The sequence below is a fragment of the Bombyx mori genome, chromosome 18 (genome assembly GCF_030269925.1).
Source record: "Bombyx mori chromosome 18, ASM3026992v2".
Classification (NCBI taxonomy): Eukaryota; Metazoa; Arthropoda; class Insecta; order Lepidoptera; family Bombycidae; genus Bombyx; species Bombyx mori.
The window spans coordinates 7542874-7562525 of record NC_085124.1 but is presented as its reverse complement, the minus strand read 5'-3'; the positions used below and the strand labels follow the sequence as shown (position 1 = coordinate 7562525).

The following is a 19652-nucleotide window of genomic DNA, read 5'->3' as shown; positions in this document are numbered from 1 at the left end:
CACTCTTAACCAAACCGGCAGTTAAGTCGTGTAACATTAATTGAAAAATATAATCTCTAATGTTCAAAACCATTACGTTATGTTTAGTATGCATAGAGAACGTTGTATGGAGGGTGCTGTAGCATCAATCAAGGAATTAGGATGCTAATCCCATTTGCCCGTTTGTGCTGGCTGGGCCCTGACGACAATGCGTAATCATTAGCAATTATAATCACGCACTATGAATATTAAACTACGCTTTTGATGTAGCTTTTTTAGTTCTAAAGAATAATTATTTAATTTCGGTGATTTCACATCGTATAAGGGCTGTTTAATATTCGACAATAATCTTAAGTAAGATCTGTAAGATGTATCGTATTCTAAGATTTGTTTAAAATTCTCAGAATTCTGTAAAGAAAAATGAAACTGATTATGAAACCTTTAACGGAAATATGTTTGAATAAGGTACGTTGCTTTTGTGATCTGATGCGTTTTACGGTAGCACGAAGCCAGTTAGAGTTAAACGATATTAATTAATATTATGTTGATTAATTAATTTAAAAATTAATTAATTGCCCTAGGCACGTCCTTACAGATCCATCAGATCCAATAACCCATGCATTAAACACCTTTAGCTCTAACACCAGTAGTATGGACCCTGGTAATGGTACTCGTCGAACTCGATAAATAACCCGCTGAGTTTCTCGCCGGATCTTCTCAGCGGGTCGCGATTCCGATCCGGTAGTAGATTCACTCGCGAAATAGCTCTTAAGTCGTTAGGTCCCCTTAAAAGGCGCTCGGGTAGCTGTTAGCAAAGCTCACCCCTCCTGGCTGAGCCTTTGCTCGCACACCTGCCCTGATAACACTAGAAAGGCCTCTGAGTCAACAGTAACTTCTCAAACTTAAAAAAATATGAATTAATTATTGTGCCCCTGGTGTGGTGGTTACCGAAGCATCACGGCGTGAAAGTCACCGCCCACCTTGATGTCTCAAGGTATCCACTTTTAAATCTCAATTGTTTTCTATATCAGCTCCCCCACTCTTCCAACCGGAATGCATTGTTGATTGGCGGCAGAAATAGTATAATCATTCCGGGTTGGACTTTTGTTACACGATATTATTCTTTCTCATCGTGAAGGTCGTTCGTGGACATGTGTGAAGTACCAATTTTATTAGGGAAAAATGATAACTGCCAGCGGGATTTCAATTCCGGCCTTGTCACATCGCAAAATTAAAACATTAATAGCAAAAAATATATATGCGGAAATGGCGCGTAATGTTTGTTTATCATCGACTAATCCTTGCAGATTTCTAATCTGTTGATAAAAATAATAATTTATAAATAAGACTAACGTGTCAAATGACCAAGGAAACGGAAAGTTATGAATTAATTTTAGGTTAAATAATTAGAAGATTAAAATTATTGTTTTACGTAGTTATTTAATATTAAATTTCAACTAGGGGCGATAAATAGGGAAATAGCGGTAAAGCTCAATTTGGGCTGAATCTATTACGCCCTTTCTCTTCCGTGTTACAAATTGCTACATTCTATAATTCACATGTACGTTTTTATTCCTAAGATTATTACAAATTATGATGGCTGTTAAAAATATACTTCCTATGATAATCAAGATTACTGTAGCATTCGAGACCTTTAAAGGGGTATTAAGGAAGCATTATTGCTAAAAATCTGAATATATTAAGGTGCATGATTTAAACGTATTATATACATAACTAGCTGACCCGGCAAACGTTGTTTTGCTATATATAAGATTTCTAGGGAATTTCTAGTGTAGACCAAAAAAATAATAACAAAACCTCATTCAACCACATAAAGCCTCATTATAACAAAAAAAAACAAATTGTTCAAAAAATAAATATTAGGGGTGGACAGTGCTTATCACTTGGGGGTATGAAAAATAGATAGTAGGTAGCCGATTCTCAGACCTACTGAACATGCATATAAAATTTCATAAAAATCGGTTAAACCGTTTCAGAGGAGTATGGTAACTAACATTGTGACATGAGAATTTTATATATAAGATATTGTAAAATGTATATATACGTATTATATGTTAATATTTATTGAGTAAATTGTTGCAATTTAATTGAAATTTTAATTTTAAATCGTTGCGCTGCAATCTACCGTTACATTTCCTTTAATTTTGTCCATCTTGGCCTCTAACGCCATTTAGTACGTAATATCTCGATGGCCATTAGTGATAATTGTACTGTAATGTTAAAGGTTTACTGTATCATTTTCATTTTTTATGCGCAATAAAGCATGTTCTTACTATTACATTGCATTAATAGAGGTACCGCGTCGAGGAGTGACAAATGACTGATGAGGCTGCGAAGCGACCCGTACGTAAAGTTTTTATAACGCGTCCAGTCAATGATGGATAGCACTGACATTGACCTGAATCGATTGCTCTGGTCTACTGAATTTAGCACTTCTTCATTTCAGTATAGAAGAGACTAGGGTTTATTATTCTCGCCAGTTTATTACTATAAAGCGCTCACTCACGTTAGTATAAAGTTGAAAATCGCCTATCATGTTTTGGTGATGCTTATAGCATTTTAGAATTTTTTCAGCTTCAGAATTTTTATTGAATTTATAAATTACGGGAAAAAAGTAGTGTTCGAAAATACTAGAACATTAATCTGTTTTTTAATACGTAGTAAGTCTAACATAAATCCTAATCGAGAATCGTTTCTTGAAATAGGTTAATTAGACTACCTAGTTTTATTGAAAATTTAAGAGTATTGTGACGTCACAAGCTCTGAATGTGTTAATTTTTAAAGGAAATAGTCGGGAAATCGTCGCTTAGTTTATTATACCCTGCAAATTAAAGCTTAGTTTTCGTCCCGGAATATACTACTATTTACTGTTAAACTTTTGGTCTTGACGTCTGTGGTCAAATTCAGAATAGATTAAATATTGTTTGTCTTTATTAATATTTTTTTATAGTGTAGTGTGTAGCAAATTTGTGATTATAGAAACTAAGTATAAAATACAATCATAATAGTGTACAAACTTACAATTCCAATTAATTATAGTCGAATTTCGACTACTGCAGGACCTCTAGTATATATTAAAGTGTACCTTTTTTTCCCTACCTATGCTGATAGCCTTGAGAGGCTACTTCAGCTTCACCCTAACGCGTAGGTGAGATCGCGGGGCTCAAACCAGAAGTGTTGCTAGCACTGGCCCTAGCAAGAGCAGTGCTTCGCAGAATCTACTACCCGATCGGAAACGCGACCCACTGAGAAGATCCGGCGAGAAGCTCAGTGGGCTGTCTATGGGTTAATTTTCTCTTCGAGCTCTTCGTCGCAAGCGACGGGTTCGGCGAGGACGGTGACCGGTGACGGTTAAAATTTTAAATGAATAAGCTTTGTCTGATGATTGAAAAAGGTTTAAAAATAGTTAAATTGTTGGATCGACACGCTGATGTCAGATATATTATCATAACTCAAATAGTATGTATTTGTTTTTTAACAAAATAAATTATTACGCAAGCAAATAAATTGCTCAAGACTATTCGGAATTATGAATTTGAAATGTTTTAAATGAAAATTACAACAACAACACAGCTTTGAAGATTTGCGCGATTGTTATTCAAGTTTACGGTAACTGTTAAGTTTACAGCTGGCATAAATTGCCAACTTTATTCATCGTCTCTCCTCAACCATGAAACAATAAACTTCAGCGGCCTTTTCTCTTACGTCATAAATATCGCATTACTATAAGTGGTTCTAATAAAATTTTAACGATATTACACTTATAACGGTAAACATTTATGTACAAGTGTCGTAATAGGCAACCGGACACCAGTAAAAAAAACAATCTAAAAACTAGTTATACGAGATCTTAATTAAACTAAAATTAATATAAAATCACCATTGTCGTTAAATACTAATGATATATACTTTAAATTAAATCCAATAATTTTAAAACCTTCCTACATCTACATGATATTGCATGTGGGTTATTGTTGTTATTTAGCGTATTATGTATAATAATGTTAACTTGTCGTTTGTTATGATCCCAATCACCATTGTCGTTAAATACGAATGATATAAGTACACTTTAAGTTAAATAGAATAATTTTAACATCTTCCTACATCGACATGATATTGCATGTGCGCTATAGTTGTGATTTAGTGTTTTAGCGTATGAGCCCCAATGGCATCACTCAGAATGAGGTCCAATTTGGCAAAGTTTCGTTTTTTCTCCTACCTATTAGCTGGTAGTCCAATGGTCTATTTCTCTACACGCGGACGGATAGGTGAGTTCACGGGTTCAACATGAGAGAAATTGCTGAAAATAGCCATAGCAAGAGCAGTGCTTTGCTGACCACCGGATCGGAATCGCGACCCACTGAGAAGATTCTAGGAGAAACTGAGTGAGCTGAAAGTTGGGTAAATGTTACCCTTGCAATTATGAAATGAAATTGCTGTTCGGATACCTATTGTCTGTGGTATTACAGTTATCTCTCAAAAGTTTGTATCTGCTGAGACTGGCCCTTCAGTATTACAATTGAAAGTTAGGTAGATACTTGTATTTCTTAACTTATTATCTAAGCAGTAAGTTTCTTAATGCGCCGCAGATGTTTCAGTCGGAGTTCACAACTTCATTAAGACGCGATAGCTTGCCTGCGCTGGCCAAAGTTACCCCTCAGACATGCTCGAGCACCTTTGGACGGTCGTCTTAATGTTAACCACTATAGATGTATTCTGGAATGTCTTCCCCGGGCTATTTTAACCCGGGGAATCTTTTTTCGACTTAGGAACTCTCCTAGAACTTTTGCATTAGCCAGTTGGTTTGTGCTTCTTTTACTTTTCCTTATTTATTGTGAGTGTCAATATTATATTTATCGACATTCAATCAGCCATAGTTTATTTTCTTGACGTTCAGTTACCAAGTAGGTTGGTTGCGTAGTATTTATTTATTACACTTTTGTAAATTATATTATATTTGAACATCGACACGAACAACCCGAATACTGATTCTAACAATGTAACATCAGAAATAAATTGTTATTATATAAATATATAGATACACCCGAAACAGATATGGTTTTCATTCACAGTAAAATTCTAATGAAAAGATGTGCGATCGTTTGAAATGCAACAATAAATTCAAAGAAATATTTAAACAAAGAGGACCCCTCGTTTCCGTTACGTCGTTTTAATGAATACCTCTTCGGAGGATTCTTTTCGCATAGTTCTGATAAAGAGGAGCGTCGAAACTTCAAATTAAGATTCTTCGAGTTCCGCGCGCGGGGAATAAGATTAATGAAGGATGGCACCTGAGGGTCGCCCGTTGCGCTAACGATAGGGACCGGGTCAAGGGGAAAATAAATGATTAAAATAATAAACCAACAAAAAACTCCTTCCAAGAGACTTCAAGTCTAGTAGTAGAACAATAAAACCATTTGAACCAAATCAATAGAATATATCGCCTTCTCGCATTAAAACTGTATAATCTCAAAACTTACAAAATTTTACAGGAGAGTGTTTTAAAGGCTTAACATATGATATTTTTAATATTAATCATCTTTGCAACATTTATTTTTTAGTTTTTACCAGTTACAGTATCTGTGATTTAAAGTAAGATAAAATGATGTACATTTTTTTTATTTTTATTGCCTATGTGTGTGGACGAGCTCACAGCCCACCTGGTGTTAAGTGGTTACTGGAACCCATAGACATCTACAATGTAAATGCGCCACACACCTTGAGATATAAGTTCTAAGGTCTCAGTATAGTTACAATGGCTGCCCCACCCTTCAAACTGAAACGCATTACTGCTTCACGGCAGAAGTAGGCGGGGCGGTGGTACCTACCGTGCGGACTCACAAGAGGTCCTACCACCAGTAAAAGTAACATAATATTCAAATAATATAGTCAAAATATAGGTAAACTAAAAAAAAAACCAAAATTAAACCACACTCTTTTGACAGTATTTATGAGAAAAAGACTGGTGATACCAAATGATTCCGCATATTAACTCAATTTCGAATTATTTTTCAAATTGTACATTTTTAATGCGAAAAGACGATATTCTGTTTAAACTAGCCGTTAAAACAACAAATGCACTATAAGCAATTTGCTTAATTAACCACTATTTTATTGAAAACACTAAATAATACTATTGTTTTCTAATTTTCTAGTGCCGTAAAAAGGTAAGCGTTAGAGTTACAATTACATTTCTTTCACCTAAAGCTGTTTCACTCGTAGAATCGAGCGCTTTGGATCGTAAATAAGACAATATGTATGTGTCGCAAACAATGAGAATAATAGCAGTGCATAATGAGAAAATTGCTCGTTCGTTGCCGCTAGTCTGAATACCACAATGCGAGACCAACAATAGCCCAGCACCCATATTCTCGGTTTGGACGTGTCGACTTTAATGATACAAAAAAGCGTTCGGGATGTGGTAAAAAAGGAACACCATTTCTGTCCGAAATCTTTATACTTAAACTAGCTGACCCGGCAAACATTGTTTTGCCATATATAAGATTTCTAGGGAATTTTAGTGTTTCACCGCGTCCCCCCTAGTCTCCGGACCCTGATAGAGGATTACCTCTCAGGGCGAAATGTAGTCTTCCCCGAGAGGAGGGGGTGGGGACGGAAAGCGGTGTCGTGCGGGGTCCCGCAGGGGTCGGTACTGGGACCACTCCTGTGGGACATCGGTTTCGACTGGGTCCTGCGCGGTGCTAGCCTGCGTGGCGTCGACGTAGTGTGCTATGCCGACGACACGCTGGTGACGGCCCGCGGAGCCGACTACAGAGCCGCAGCGATCCTTGCGACGGCGGCGGTCTCCACCGTCGTTAGTCGCATTCGGAGATTAGGTCTTGAGGTGGCCCTCCGCAAGTCCGAAGCGGTGTGCTTTCACCCAGTCCGGAGGGGACCTCCTCCGGGAGCGAATCTCATAGTCGGCGGAGTATCGATCACTGTCCAGCCGAAGCTCAAATATTTGGGCCTTGTGCTGGACAGTCGATGGCGCTTCGACCACCACTTTGGTGAGTTAGTCCCGAAGCTGCTGGGGATGGCGGGCGCACTAGCCCGTCTTCTCCCCAACGTCGGTGGTTGCAGCGCCGGCGTCCGGCGTCTGTACCTGGGGGTCGTGCGCAGTATGGCTTTGTACGGCGCTCCCGTGTGGTCGCCCGCACTCTCTGCGCGCAATGCAGCTTTGCTGCTACGAGCGCAGCGGGTGCTCGCGGTGAGAGTCATCAGGGGGTACCGTACGATCTCCCGGGAGGTCGCCTGCGCCTTCGCTGGTTCCCTTCCTTGGGATCTCGAGGCTGAGGTAGCAGCTGCGGTATACCGGCGCAGAACACAGTCCCTGAGTCGGGGACGGACGCCCGGCCCGTCGGCTGTCGGTCGGTGGAGGCGTGCTGCGCGTCATCTGGCGTACGCCAAGTGGAGGGAGCGGTTGCTGGAGGAGCTTGGCCAAACTTCAGTCACTCGCCGACGCACCCTCGAGGCCCTGGTGCCCGTGCTGGAGGCATGGTCAGATAGACGACACGGCGTGCTCTCCTTCCACTTAACGCAGGTCCTCTCGGGGCATGGTTGCTTCGGGAGGTACCTGTGGAAGGTCTGCAGGAGAGAGCCACATCCGGGTTGCCACCAGTGCGGGCATCCGGACGATGACGCTCAGCATGCACTCGAAGCGTGCCCGCGTTGGGAGCGCTCGCGGCGAGACCTCATCGCGGTGCTGGGGAGAGACCTCTCCTTGCGGGCTGTCATCGCCCGCATGCTAGAGGACCAGAATTCTTGGGAGGCCATGACCAGGTTTTGCGACCTGGTCATGGCGTTCCGTGAGGCTGAGGAGCGCGAAAGGGAGTGGGATCCCTCTTCGGCTTCACAGCGAAGAAGGCGGAGTGGGCGGCACGGGCGCGAAGCTCCCGTTCATCTCCCGTAGGGGCTGTCGGGTGCCGGGTGCGGGGGTGCCCGGTATTCGGCTGTTGGTCCGGTGGTGAGGCGGCGCAAGGTGGCTCCTGTGCACCGCTCACGGTGTGTCCGAGACGACGTCCTGCGGGATTTTCCCGGGGATGGAGTGCCGTCCTATTAACAGGATGGGTACCGGCGACGGCGAGCCTTCGGCGCGCACTGTGCGGTACCGTGGGTTTCGTGGAGTCGGAGTGGTGGGGCTCGATGGGGTTTAGTCGGTAGTCGTTCTGCGGGGCAAGTGCTTCGCGCGCCTTTTTCAAGGCGTAGTCTCCTGTGAGAAATTGGGGGAGGTGAAGGACCTCGGCTCTTCTCTTCTCCCCTTCTTCCTCTCAGGAGGCGCCGGAGTCCGACATAACCCGGTCCGTTACCCCCCTCGACCGGGTATCCGTAAATGGATTCCCCAGCGTTAAAAAAAAAAAAAAAAAAAAGGGAATTTTAGTGTAGAAAAAAAACTAACTTATTGTAAGTGTGTAAGGATGTGGTAAATGAGTGAAAGAGGTATGTAGTGCTGTGAACGATGAGGGAATATATAATAAAATAACAAAACCTCATTCAACCACATAAATACCTCACTATAATAAAAAAAAGGCCAAAAAAAAATATTTTAGGGGTGGACAACCCTAATCACTTAGGGGTATGAAAAATAGATAGTAGCCGATTCTCAGGCTTACTGAATATGCATAAAAAATTTCATGAGAATCGGTCAAGCGGTTTCGGAGGAGTATGGGAACGAACATTGTGACACGAGAATTTTATATATTAGATGTAATCTATGAATGACCTCAATTTAGAAATATTGGTGCTCAATTTGAACTAATTTTTTAATAGCGTTCCAAAGAAAAAAAATCACCTTTTACTGGATGGTACATCAAAAATAAAAAGTCTGAATTATCAAAATGTTTGTGACAATGTAGTTAGGGAATATAGTCCAATCGTGTGGTTTATGTCCGGTTTGGTGCAACTACGGCGCAGTAAAGCGGCAACGAGCTACTTTTATTGCTTTTTGCATGTCAACCGTTGAGTTTATGGACGCAATTATTGTTAAAACAACGTGCAATTTATGGCAACCATGAACAGCGCTAATCAGGAACTCATTTTTTTGAGAAAACCTTTTTTAAAGCAAAATTTTGTTGAATAAACTTTTCAGTCAGTTTTCAAGTTCTTATTTTTTATTTTTTTTTGTAATGAACCTAAATCTCGGAATGGATTATGAATGGTGATTAATATAAATCATATCCAAGTTCGAAAACTTGAGCGCTTCTCAGAGGCTGTCAATAGTCCGAGCAACTTGTCTATTTGGAAAATCAAAGACCGTGAAGTTTGTTAGGGAGTTGAATGAAAGGAATTATTATTTTGTTCGGAATAAGTAGAAGTTTTTAGAAGTAGGTTGGATTTCAAAAGGAAGACGATGCTGCTCAGCGAACTCGAAATTTCGCACAAATAGGTACATTTAGGAATGTCGTGGAACATTTACGTTTCTTAGGCAAACACACACACACACACGGGTAAGTTCACGAAGTTCAGGAAATCTTGAACGTCGGTAAGATCCCGAACATCTTATTTCAGGGGAAAACAAGACAATGCTTTTAACCGATTCTAATGTCGGAGGGTCTATCTCATACATTTACATTACTTGTAAAGAGTTTTAGTCAAGTTTTATATAATGCGAAATTTATTTTAATATTAATAAACGAAAGCTTGTGTTCAAAAATGGAATGGGAACATGCTTTTCATTCAACAATAAACTATTTAAATGAATTCACATAAATATTTTTTTAATTTACGAATAAGCTTTTCACATGATTAATCCAAAATGTTTATAGGCGTTCTTGCAAAACATTCACACGTCACTTCTGATGATTTATATTGGAAAGAAGGACATGAATTATTCGGCATCGTGACTCGCCATAATTGCCCCGCCAATCGAATTAATTCCTTTAGCTCTAGTGTTTTACTGTACGGTTTTTATAATTGATTTCACGGGGTGCCGATAAGTTTCGAAGCGTGTTTATTGTGTTTGTTACAGCCTTTATTCTAATGAATTTAAAATTTATCCTCATATCTGAACGTGGGTGGTGCATTGATGTTGTGATGTCTATGGACACTAGTAATAACTTATCATGAGGTGGGCCTCGAGCTCTTTATTCGTCTAAGCCATTAAAACAAATCTGATTTTGGTTTGATTCTCAGGAGTAAATTCTGATATATATTTTTACATTGATAAAAAAAACAGAAATGAGACAGACCGAATAAAATGTTTTGTATTAATTAATGTAGTATTTTTCATATCTTCGACTTAATGGTCATACAGAATTTTTTTTAGAAAGATGAATACGTACAAAAATGCCAAGTCTTATATTTTGCAAAAACGGTACTAAAGGCGGGCTTACTACTACTACTACTACTACTACTACAGATACTACTTTTTTCTTAGACTACTTTTTGACCGTCCTACTACAACCTATAGAACGTAATAATAATGTAATAAAGTTTTCTGCTAAAATTCATGTCTGTTTAAAAATTGCTGGACAAATAGTTATTCTCGATTTCTGTGCTCTCACTAAGATACCACAAGAAAACCGATTTTATCGCATATAACATTTATGTTTTACTGTATCTAGTAAAAAAAGATTTTATAAGACAATCTCATTTCCAAGTATTTTCGTGAGGTCTGTTCGGACGCGGAGGGCGCATTATTCTCTTTATTAAGGCGACCCTAAGATATTTCGTTTTATTACGACAATTTCTTATATTTATACGTCAAAAAAGCAAACCCGTGTACCTTTGGAGTAATAAAAGGTAATGGTGGTAAGTAAGGTTCAGTATCGTTTTGTTCGAAGCTGAATCTCCGAGGTGATTTCATTCAGGATTATGTCTTCATTCGCGAAGGGTGTTAAAATTAGGTTTTCGTGGCCATTGGCTAGTAGCACTTTCTCAGTTTGTTTGTTCTGTTGAACAGATCATGCGATGCTTAAGATAGTTCTCCTATTAAATGACAGCTATTAATGGTTAGGTACATATTTGGAGTGTATAAAATGAAATCAAATATGTTTGTTTAAAATCTATATAAGTTCGTGGCTTAAATCAAATCTCGATTAATTAACTTTAATTAATTTTAAACTACGAATAAATTTAATAAATAAAATTTTGTAGTATTTTTTTAAATTTTTTTTTCTTAGCTGTTTGGACGAGCTCACAGCCCACCTGGTGTTAAGTGGTTACTGGAGCCCATAGACATCTACAACGTAAATGCGCCACCTATCTTGAGATATAATTATGATAAGATATAAATATGAGATATAAGATATAAATTTTTGGGTAATGAGGCTGATTTGAAGGCATGTAAATATTATTATTGGAAAAAGTCATAATGCACGCTGAAATTTCCATAGTCCAATATTGTTACAGCAACTGTTTGAATGAAAATCCCCGAACGTATTACTTACTAGTGAAGGTTTTTTTTTCCGAATTAAATTTACCTTTCAGCGCCGCGTCCTTCCCGTCAAAACGTTTGCAATCCGCTTTTTCACGCTCCCATAACTCAATTACGTATCTACAACGCTTTTCACACACCTGAAAATTATTTAGGTACTATGGTACCAAATAATAGGGTTCATATTTCTACGGTTACAAAATCGAATGAAAAACTCCCAACAATCATTGAATTTTATACAAACAAAATAAATTATAAATTATTTAAAAACATGCTGTATTGAAATATTGTCATGTCATAAAGATGATGTACAATCTTCGATCAACAATACTATTGTGTACAATAAATACACTACATAGTATTGTGTTGTTATACTTGATACTTCAATATCATGTTTGAATTGTGTTGTTTACCCCCAGAGTTGTTTACCCCAGATTTTGATGTCGATAGGCGCTGCACTACTTAACACCAGTTGGACTGGTTGCAAGTATAGGTATATTTTCTTCTTGCACGTCAAACAAAGTTGCGTACTGTCAAATCATTTGACAAACATCTAGAGTTGATCAAAATATTCATACATTAACAAGCGCTTACGTATTATTTATGGTCAAAATATGATTTTTATTTAGCGAGACTTCAATATAATGTCAAAATTGACAAAAAACCTAGCAATAAGTTTATTTTTGAAACAAATCCTTTCATTTCCTATAAATTTTTAAATTATTCTCAAAATGAAAAGTCGATCGTTGATGCCTAAAAACCTCGCAGACAGAGTATGTGACCTTGAATGTGCGAAGGACCAACAGCCGACCGTCGAATTCGTTGGGCCAGTGAAGATAGTTCTCGTCGATCCTTCTAAAAAGGAAAACAGGAGAAAATCGTGTGGGGCTGCGTTTATTGCTTTGGCCAATTTGATGATGGGTGCTTCTAACATTACCATTCTGTACTACACGCTCGGTTTCAAGTTAAAACTATTTGTAAATTTGCACATTGTTTTGTGTACAATTGGGGTAAGTTCAATCGTTTTTTTTATGCGTGCGTGATAGGATAATAGAAACTTTATACAAAGGTTTGAGGAAAGTCTTCAGCGGAAGGCAACGATTCGGCTATTCTTCAGCGATAACCATTCACGACCATAGGAACCAAAAAGGTTGTCTGACTTCAAAACCAATAAAAAAGCCTATATGTTTTAGAATATGCGACAACCACCTTTTCTATGATTTGGCAAAGTGAAAGGACAATGCGTTTTTTAAGGGTAAGGTAAGGTAAGGGTTTTTTGTTGCATATCCCGAAATTGAGGGCCTGTATGGACCGCGATAAAAAATTGAAGCTGATGTTTCTATAGTCAAGATTATTAAAACACGCCTTTATTATTTTAAGTTAATGTAGCTTTGTAAGTAGGTGGGTATTTTACAAATCAAACAAGATGAATAGGTTTATTCATGCTATTTTTATTTATTAAAAACATAGATGATTCATTATGTCAATATTATGAAATGTTATAAAAATCTCTTATTAAATTAAAATCGTACGATACGAGGATTTTTGGCAAACTGGATTTGAAACGAATTACACAATGAAAAAGGCAAAAAAATATTAAATTAAACACATATAGGGTTAAAACAATGGGATAAAAATGCATGAGTATAAAAAAAAATACAAAAAGATTTGTCAGGTGTGGGGTTCGAACCCACGCTCCCTCTCGGGAACCAGAGCTTAAATCTGGCGCCTTAGACCACTCGGCCAACCTGACGACATCTCATATTGGTATATTTAATGGCTGCAATGTACCTGCACAATAAACAAACCGTGGAATTACATGAATAAAAAAATTGTAAATTTTTTTTAAACTGAATATTTAATGTATTGTACTTATAGTTTGTAAATTAAATTGTTTTGCGTAATAAACCTATTCCGATAGACATAAAATGGTAGCACGGAGTATTATTATTCGTAGAGAGTGCTATGAGACCACACATTTTGGTATCACTGTCCTGCCTAATTCTGCCGTGAAGAATTCACGCGGTCCAGTCTGAAGTGCGAGATTGGCTGAATTAATTTAATTACTTTGAGAATCGCAAAGTTAGCGGTAGCACGATGTGGTTTGTATGCGGGCAATAGCAACTGTTTAACATGTTTAGCATCTGTTCATCTATTTATGCTAATAAGATAATAAGAATCTCTTAATATTACGATTTATGCTTACTCTTTATTTTATTATTTTACTTAGTTGTTGTATTATATTAAACAAACGTGCTCCACAAAGGTCACGACCCTCAGCGCTGAGGAACACGACTCAAGGAGGCTTACTCTAAGAAATTATCAGTTTGCTGCTTTGAAGATGTATGTAATCTGAATGTGGTTGTTAATTTCAGTATCAGCTATGTTTCCCTTCGGCGATATTATTGTTGAACAGCCTAAACGGTGCCAGCTCAGGGCTGAAGTTAAAACAAAGGAAGTTCCAGCATTTGTTCCTGCAATTATTCGGACTTGGTTGTGGAGCGGCGGGTTCCGCTCTTGTTTTCTTGGATCACTTTAAAATGTCGAAATTTACATTTCATTCCATTACAGGTATTTTGTTTTGATACGATTCATTATGATTATAGCAGTAAAAGTTGATTATGTGTTTATTTATTTTTAATTACAATTTAATTTTTAATTTAATTTTTTATTTAATATGTAATTAATTTATTGGTGGTAGGACCTCTTGTGAGTCCGCGCGGGTAGGTACCACCACCTCACCTATTTCTGCCGTGAAGCAGTTATGCGTTTCGGTTTGAAGGGTGGGGCAGCCGTTGTAACTATACTGAGACCTTAGACTGATATCTCAAGGTGGGTGGCGCATTTACGTTGTAGATGTCTATGGGCTTCAGTAACCACTTAACACAAGGTGGGCTGTGAGCTCGTCCACCCATCTAAGCAATAAAAAAAAATTATGATTGAATACAGCTTATAAGCGTGGTGTTTACCAATATCGTATAATGTCACTGACCCTTGACCCGTATGATCAAAGATATCCCGCTCACGCAATTGTACATTCAATAGCGAAAGGTTCTTTAGTTTTTATGATAAGTTAGTTACTAATAGGTTACTGTAAGTCGATATGCCGGATCAGTATATTTCTGATAGGAACTGGAATTGCAGCATGCGGCATAGACCGATTGAACCAAGTGTCAAGCCAATGAAGTAATTTGAAATTTTGAAGAAATAGAAACAGCTAAAGCTGGGTACTCACCTAGCCGTGTAGCACGTAACGTAACAGATACAGTATCCAGTGAGTACGTAGGCACGAGCCCGCTGCGAGCCGCTCGCGGAAGGAGCGCAGCAAGCTCACAAAGGCGGCTCGCAGTGTGCTGGTGGCAGCTCGTAGCTAGATACGCTGTGGCCCGTGGACAAGCCGTATCCACTTGCAGGTTGATACAGTATCTGTTACGTTACATGCTACACAGCTAGGTGAGTACCCAGCTTACGATAAACAATAAATAAATTGCGTTTGTTTAATTTCAGGTGTTGCCTCCGGTGGTATTGCAGTACTAGCAGTTTTAACGGGTTTGATAATTTATTGTACCGGTAAAGGAACAGTCGAGGACGTATGTAAGTTTTGCCACATGTCGTATGGAGTACTGTCTTTCATATTATCTTCGGTTTGTTTCGTTTCGGGCTTGTTAAGACCGGTCTATTCTAAATGGGTACCGCTGCCCGAAATGTTGGCTTTCCCAATAATATTTTGTGTATTCGTTACTATTGTTGTCGTTTTTGGACCGGTGTATAAAGTTTTAAAGAAAATGGATTATTTTTGAGTTGAATAAAGTTATGAGTTTGTGTTGTGTTTTATTGGAGTATAATGTTTTCGTTGCTAGTCATTTTGGTTTCGTTTTTAACCGACTTCAAAAAAGGAGGAGGTTCTCAATTAGACTGTAATGTTTTTTTTATGTTTGTTACCTCATAGCTTTTGACTGGGTGCATCGATTTTGATGATTCTTTTTTGAAGTTGACGCTTCCCGTGTAGTCCCAATTCTATTTAGTCCATTTCTGATAATAGTATCCATGAGAAAACCATATAAGTCTTAAATTAGCATTAAGTACGTGCGCCACAAATAGATGAATAACTTAATAACTCAATATCACGCCAACCAATTTCGGTGATTATTGTTTTTAGTGTATACTAATTAGTTTTCGAATAACTTTTTTTTCTTTTTTTGAAGTCCGTTTTTGTTAAAGCATGTCTATTTACAATTATTACTAAACGATATTTGACTAACACTTATATTATAAAATGGTAATTCTATAATAAAATTGTCATAATATAATAAAATCTGAGAGAGAATAGCTCAAATTTTATATGTATTTTTAAAATATTATCGATTTTTAAATAGTTGATTTTAATTACTTAAAATTTAAAAACGCACATACGTTACGTATGAAAATCAATGCGATTCAAAATGTCAATTCAATTGGTGCTCCCGAGGCTGTAAAGAACATCCGTAAATCGGTTACAGTACTATTTCTTCTCAGCCGAAGCCAGGTTAAGCCTGAGCTATGCGAGCGGTTTGTCGTCACCTGTGCTGTTACGTCATAGGAGATTTGCCCGTGTTCTTGCATTTATGTGCAATGGCCAGCGTTATCTCCGGAACGGATTTAGCTATTGTTTGTAAAGTGATATTCAGATAAGCCTATGGGATTACCGGTGGATCTTGGAAGCTATTACTCAATTTAATTTCAAGGAAATCGTTTCTTGTAGACCTTATTATTGGCATAAATGATAGGCGAGTTAAGGGTGTACCTGATGCTTAGTGATCGTAGATAAAACAGCGTGGTGACGTGATTTGGGCGTCTTCACAAACAAATAATTTATGGGAGAATATGAATTAGCATCAAGGAATTAGTAATCACTGACAGATGTCGATTTCTTTGTTTTGACTTTACAACACTAGCAATAGCAAATACTGGATTCATAATTGTAACCTTAATATTTTCAATGGCTTTACAAACTATTTTAGCCGGTCACAGAGTTTTACTCGCATCGTGTATTATAAAAGGGGTGACAAAGATAATGCGCGCGTCAAGTTGTACTGGTGCTTTGTTGGGCAAAATCTATTTTGGTTTGATCCACGTGTCGTATGATTTCCTTGCTTTCCTTATGTTCGTTGCGTGCCTATATTTACGGGTCATTACAGAAACTGGGCAGACCCTTAAGTCGTTTATATTTTTTTTATCTATTAACTATATTTTCTTAAAGTTATTCAATGTACGACCAGATTATACATTTTCTTTTTTACAATGTATTTCTTGTTACTTTGTGACACCTTTTTGTATAATGAAATAAACATGATTAAGCTGTTCAGAAGTCTTCAATTGTTTGAAAAAACAAAAAAAAACATCAAGCTAAGGCTGCCAATTATAATAGTTTGAATAATAATTGAAAATTAATCCCAATTATCACCGCTACTAATGCAGGATTCTCAAGTGTTGTAGTTTGTAATAGTTTTTTTTTTCCTACCTAAGCTGATAGCCTTCAGAGGCTATATCAGCGTTGTAATAGTAATATATCCTCATTACCTAATGGCGAAAGTTTGATAGAATTAGGTGAAATAATTTGAAAATTTGTTTAAAAGAACGTGTGAAACCTCTTGTTCGCCATCACATATGTACATACGTACGTACATTTGTGCACTCTTGTGTATTGCGTAAAGTTAAAGTTTTCTCATTTAGTCCAGAGCTGCACGTAAATTTTGTAACATCTAAATATGTTGATAGTGTTTTCGACACTGCAAAGTGTTTCAGCTTATAAAGTTTAAACTCTATATACGTTTGTTGTTTTCTTGTTTAAATTGGATTTGGTTTGTTTAAGTGTTCAAAATAACTGGGTGCGCCATTCGGGTGCGTGTTTCAGGAATTGTTTGGGAGATTAATAAATTTGGATTTTAATGGTGGTAGAGCAGTTTTACAATTCAGTGGAGGTTTCTTGTCTCATTATTCTTCTCGCTTCATGGTTGAAGAAAGTCGCGTTTTGATGTCTATGGACTTCGACAACAAATTAACACTAGATTGGCCGTGACTTCGTTCACCTATTTAAGCAATAAGTAAATATAAGGTTAAATCTAAACACTTTATGTCATCGTTCATACCTCGCTTAGTTTCTTTGAAGTAATAGAAATTGAAGAAAAAAAATTACATGTGTGCAATTCACACGTGGTAGAAGTGAAACCTTCCAAAATTAAAATACAATTATCCTAAACGTCTTAAGTATATGTAAAATTTTGTCATTAGTAAATAATTGTAAGGTAGCGCCCTCTGTGAATTGATATTTTAATTTCACGTATAATCCTAAATTAAAATTCACTACAAGAGCTTTCATACACACGTTAGTATTAAAAAATCTCACAGATGGCGCTGTATTAAATAGTATGTATATTTATGTCTCATTCTTTGCTGGCTTCATCCTACACATTTTTGTATTTGTGTCTCTTACCTGTCGTTTTTTCCGTTGCATCCGGTTTGAAATCACAACGATTCTAAAGAAGTTTTCACTTCAAAAACTGACTTTGACTGTTGACTGACTAAGATGGGAACACAGGCTCTCACAGTCTGTAACTTGGATAAACCTGATAAAATAAGTTATCAACAGAACTGTAAATAAGTCTTGCGAGAAAATGAATTAGTCTAAGATAGTGTAAACGTAGTAACCACTAATTAATTAAAGATAAAATAATAGACTCCATTGCATTGGTACAAAGGCTGTCCTGCTCGTCAAACCTCAACGCTTTGCTTCCTGGCAGCAACAGGCAGGGCCCGTCGATCCGTCAAAATTTCCAGTCAGTATGTTTTTAATTATTTTGAACATGCTTTCACTAGCGTGACATGCTATATATCGGAAATATTTCAACGTAATTTTAAAAAACTTCAAAACGTCCGATTAACCTGAAAATCTGCACACATATCAAGAATCTATGACAAATACAATAATTTTATTATTTTGGATATTCTTTCTAGGATTACCAGAGATAAGAATGACTTTTTAGTTCGGCTTGCTACTAGTTAAAAAAACTAAAAGTTTTTTAGATGTCTTTCTAATAAATCCTGACATAACGAAGCAATAAGCATTATACACTTTTATTTAATAATCTTCAATTATTTGTTAATTATTTAAAAAGATATTTATAATCACTTTATATTTTATTTTACTATAATATAATTGAAAGTACGTTTTATTGTTCACGTATTTGAATAGATATGTTATTTTTATAGCATGATAAGTTTTGAATCATTCCTACTATGATAATGGGTTATTTAATTGTAGTAGATTATTATTTTTTGTTGCCATTGACATTGATGTTCATTACAATCTGAACTGGAGTAATACTTTTATTTACAAACACAACAAATCAACAACGATTTTAATTAATGGAACCGAGTAATTTTATGGTTATGATCTTATTTTTAAAGTCGCACCTAGACATAAATTAATTTAAGGTGTACTTAATTTTTACTTTAAGAAATTAAATGCATGTTATATGAAGTAACATACTTACATACATAATAACAAAGAACACTGAAAATATATTAGTATATTGAACCTTGGTGTAATGTAATTAAAGTTGTAACAAATTAATTTCTAATTGATCGTAAATATGCCCTGTTGATGTATGTATTCAATTTTGCGTAAATCTATTAGTAGGATGAATTGCGAGAGTTTTTGGAGCCCAAATGGATAGGTTTCACAATTTTGTCTATTTCTACAATTGATTTCGATCAGTACCTCAAAGATGGCCGCAGCATTCATTCTGTCGTTTCTATGGGTTACGGAAATTACATTCCGCGAGTTTGTTTACACAACTACATGACTATAAAGGACATGTGTAATCGAAACCGATTTGTATTTGTTTAGATTTTGTCACAATCGCTTAGAATTGGTTTGTTTGATTGTAATTTGTACCGTATGTTTCATGGGGAGTGCTCTGAGGAATTGTTCGAGATGATACCGGCATCTCGTTTTTACCATCGCACCGCCCGCCACCGGAGTAGAGTTCATCCATACTACCTGGAGCCACTGCGGTCATCAACAGTGTGTATCCAGAGGTCTTTTTTACCACGTACCATCCGGCTATGGAATGAGCTCCCCTCCACGGTGTTTCCTGAGCGCTATGACATGTCCTTCTTTAAAAGAGGCTCGTGGAGAGTATTAAGCGGTAGGCAGCGGCTTGGCTCTGCCCCTGGCATTGCTGAAGTCCATGGGCGACGGTAACCACTCACCATCAGGTGGGCCGTAATCTCGTCTGCC

The 19652-nt window shown here is 37.4% G+C and overlaps 1 protein-coding gene and 1 non-coding gene across 2 annotated transcripts; one reads left to right on the top strand and one right to left on the bottom strand.

Annotated features, from left to right (window-relative positions):
• The first annotated feature begins 12003 nt into the window (after window positions 1–12003).
• Window positions 12004–15193, top strand: LOC101746854 (uncharacterized). Its single transcript, XM_004928198.4, has 3 exons — window positions 12004–12381; window positions 13747–13942; window positions 14879–15193. The coding sequence occupies exons 1-3, from the start codon at window positions 12103–12105 to the stop codon at window positions 15169–15171; spliced, it is 768 nt and encodes a 255-aa protein (XP_004928255.1). The 5' UTR covers window positions 12004–12102; the 3' UTR covers window positions 15172–15193.
• TRNAL-UAA (transfer RNA leucine (anticodon UAA)) lies at window positions 13041–13124 on the bottom strand. Its single transcript has one exon. It is a non-coding gene; the product is annotated as a tRNA-Leu (tRNA).
• Window positions 15194–19652: the final 4459 nt, after the last annotated feature.

Coding starts and splice junctions, on each gene's coding strand:
- LOC101746854 (XM_004928198.4), top strand. CDS start 12,103: ATGAAAAGTCGATCGTTGATGCCTAAAAACCTCGCAGACAGAGTATGT. Junction 12,382..13,746: donor TTGTTTTGTGTACAATTGGG/GTAAGTTCAATC, acceptor TGTTAATTTCAG/TATCAGCTATGTTTCCCTTC. Junction 13,943..14,878: donor TACATTTCATTCCATTACAG/GTATTTTGTTTT, acceptor GTTTAATTTCAG/GTGTTGCCTCCGGTGGTATT.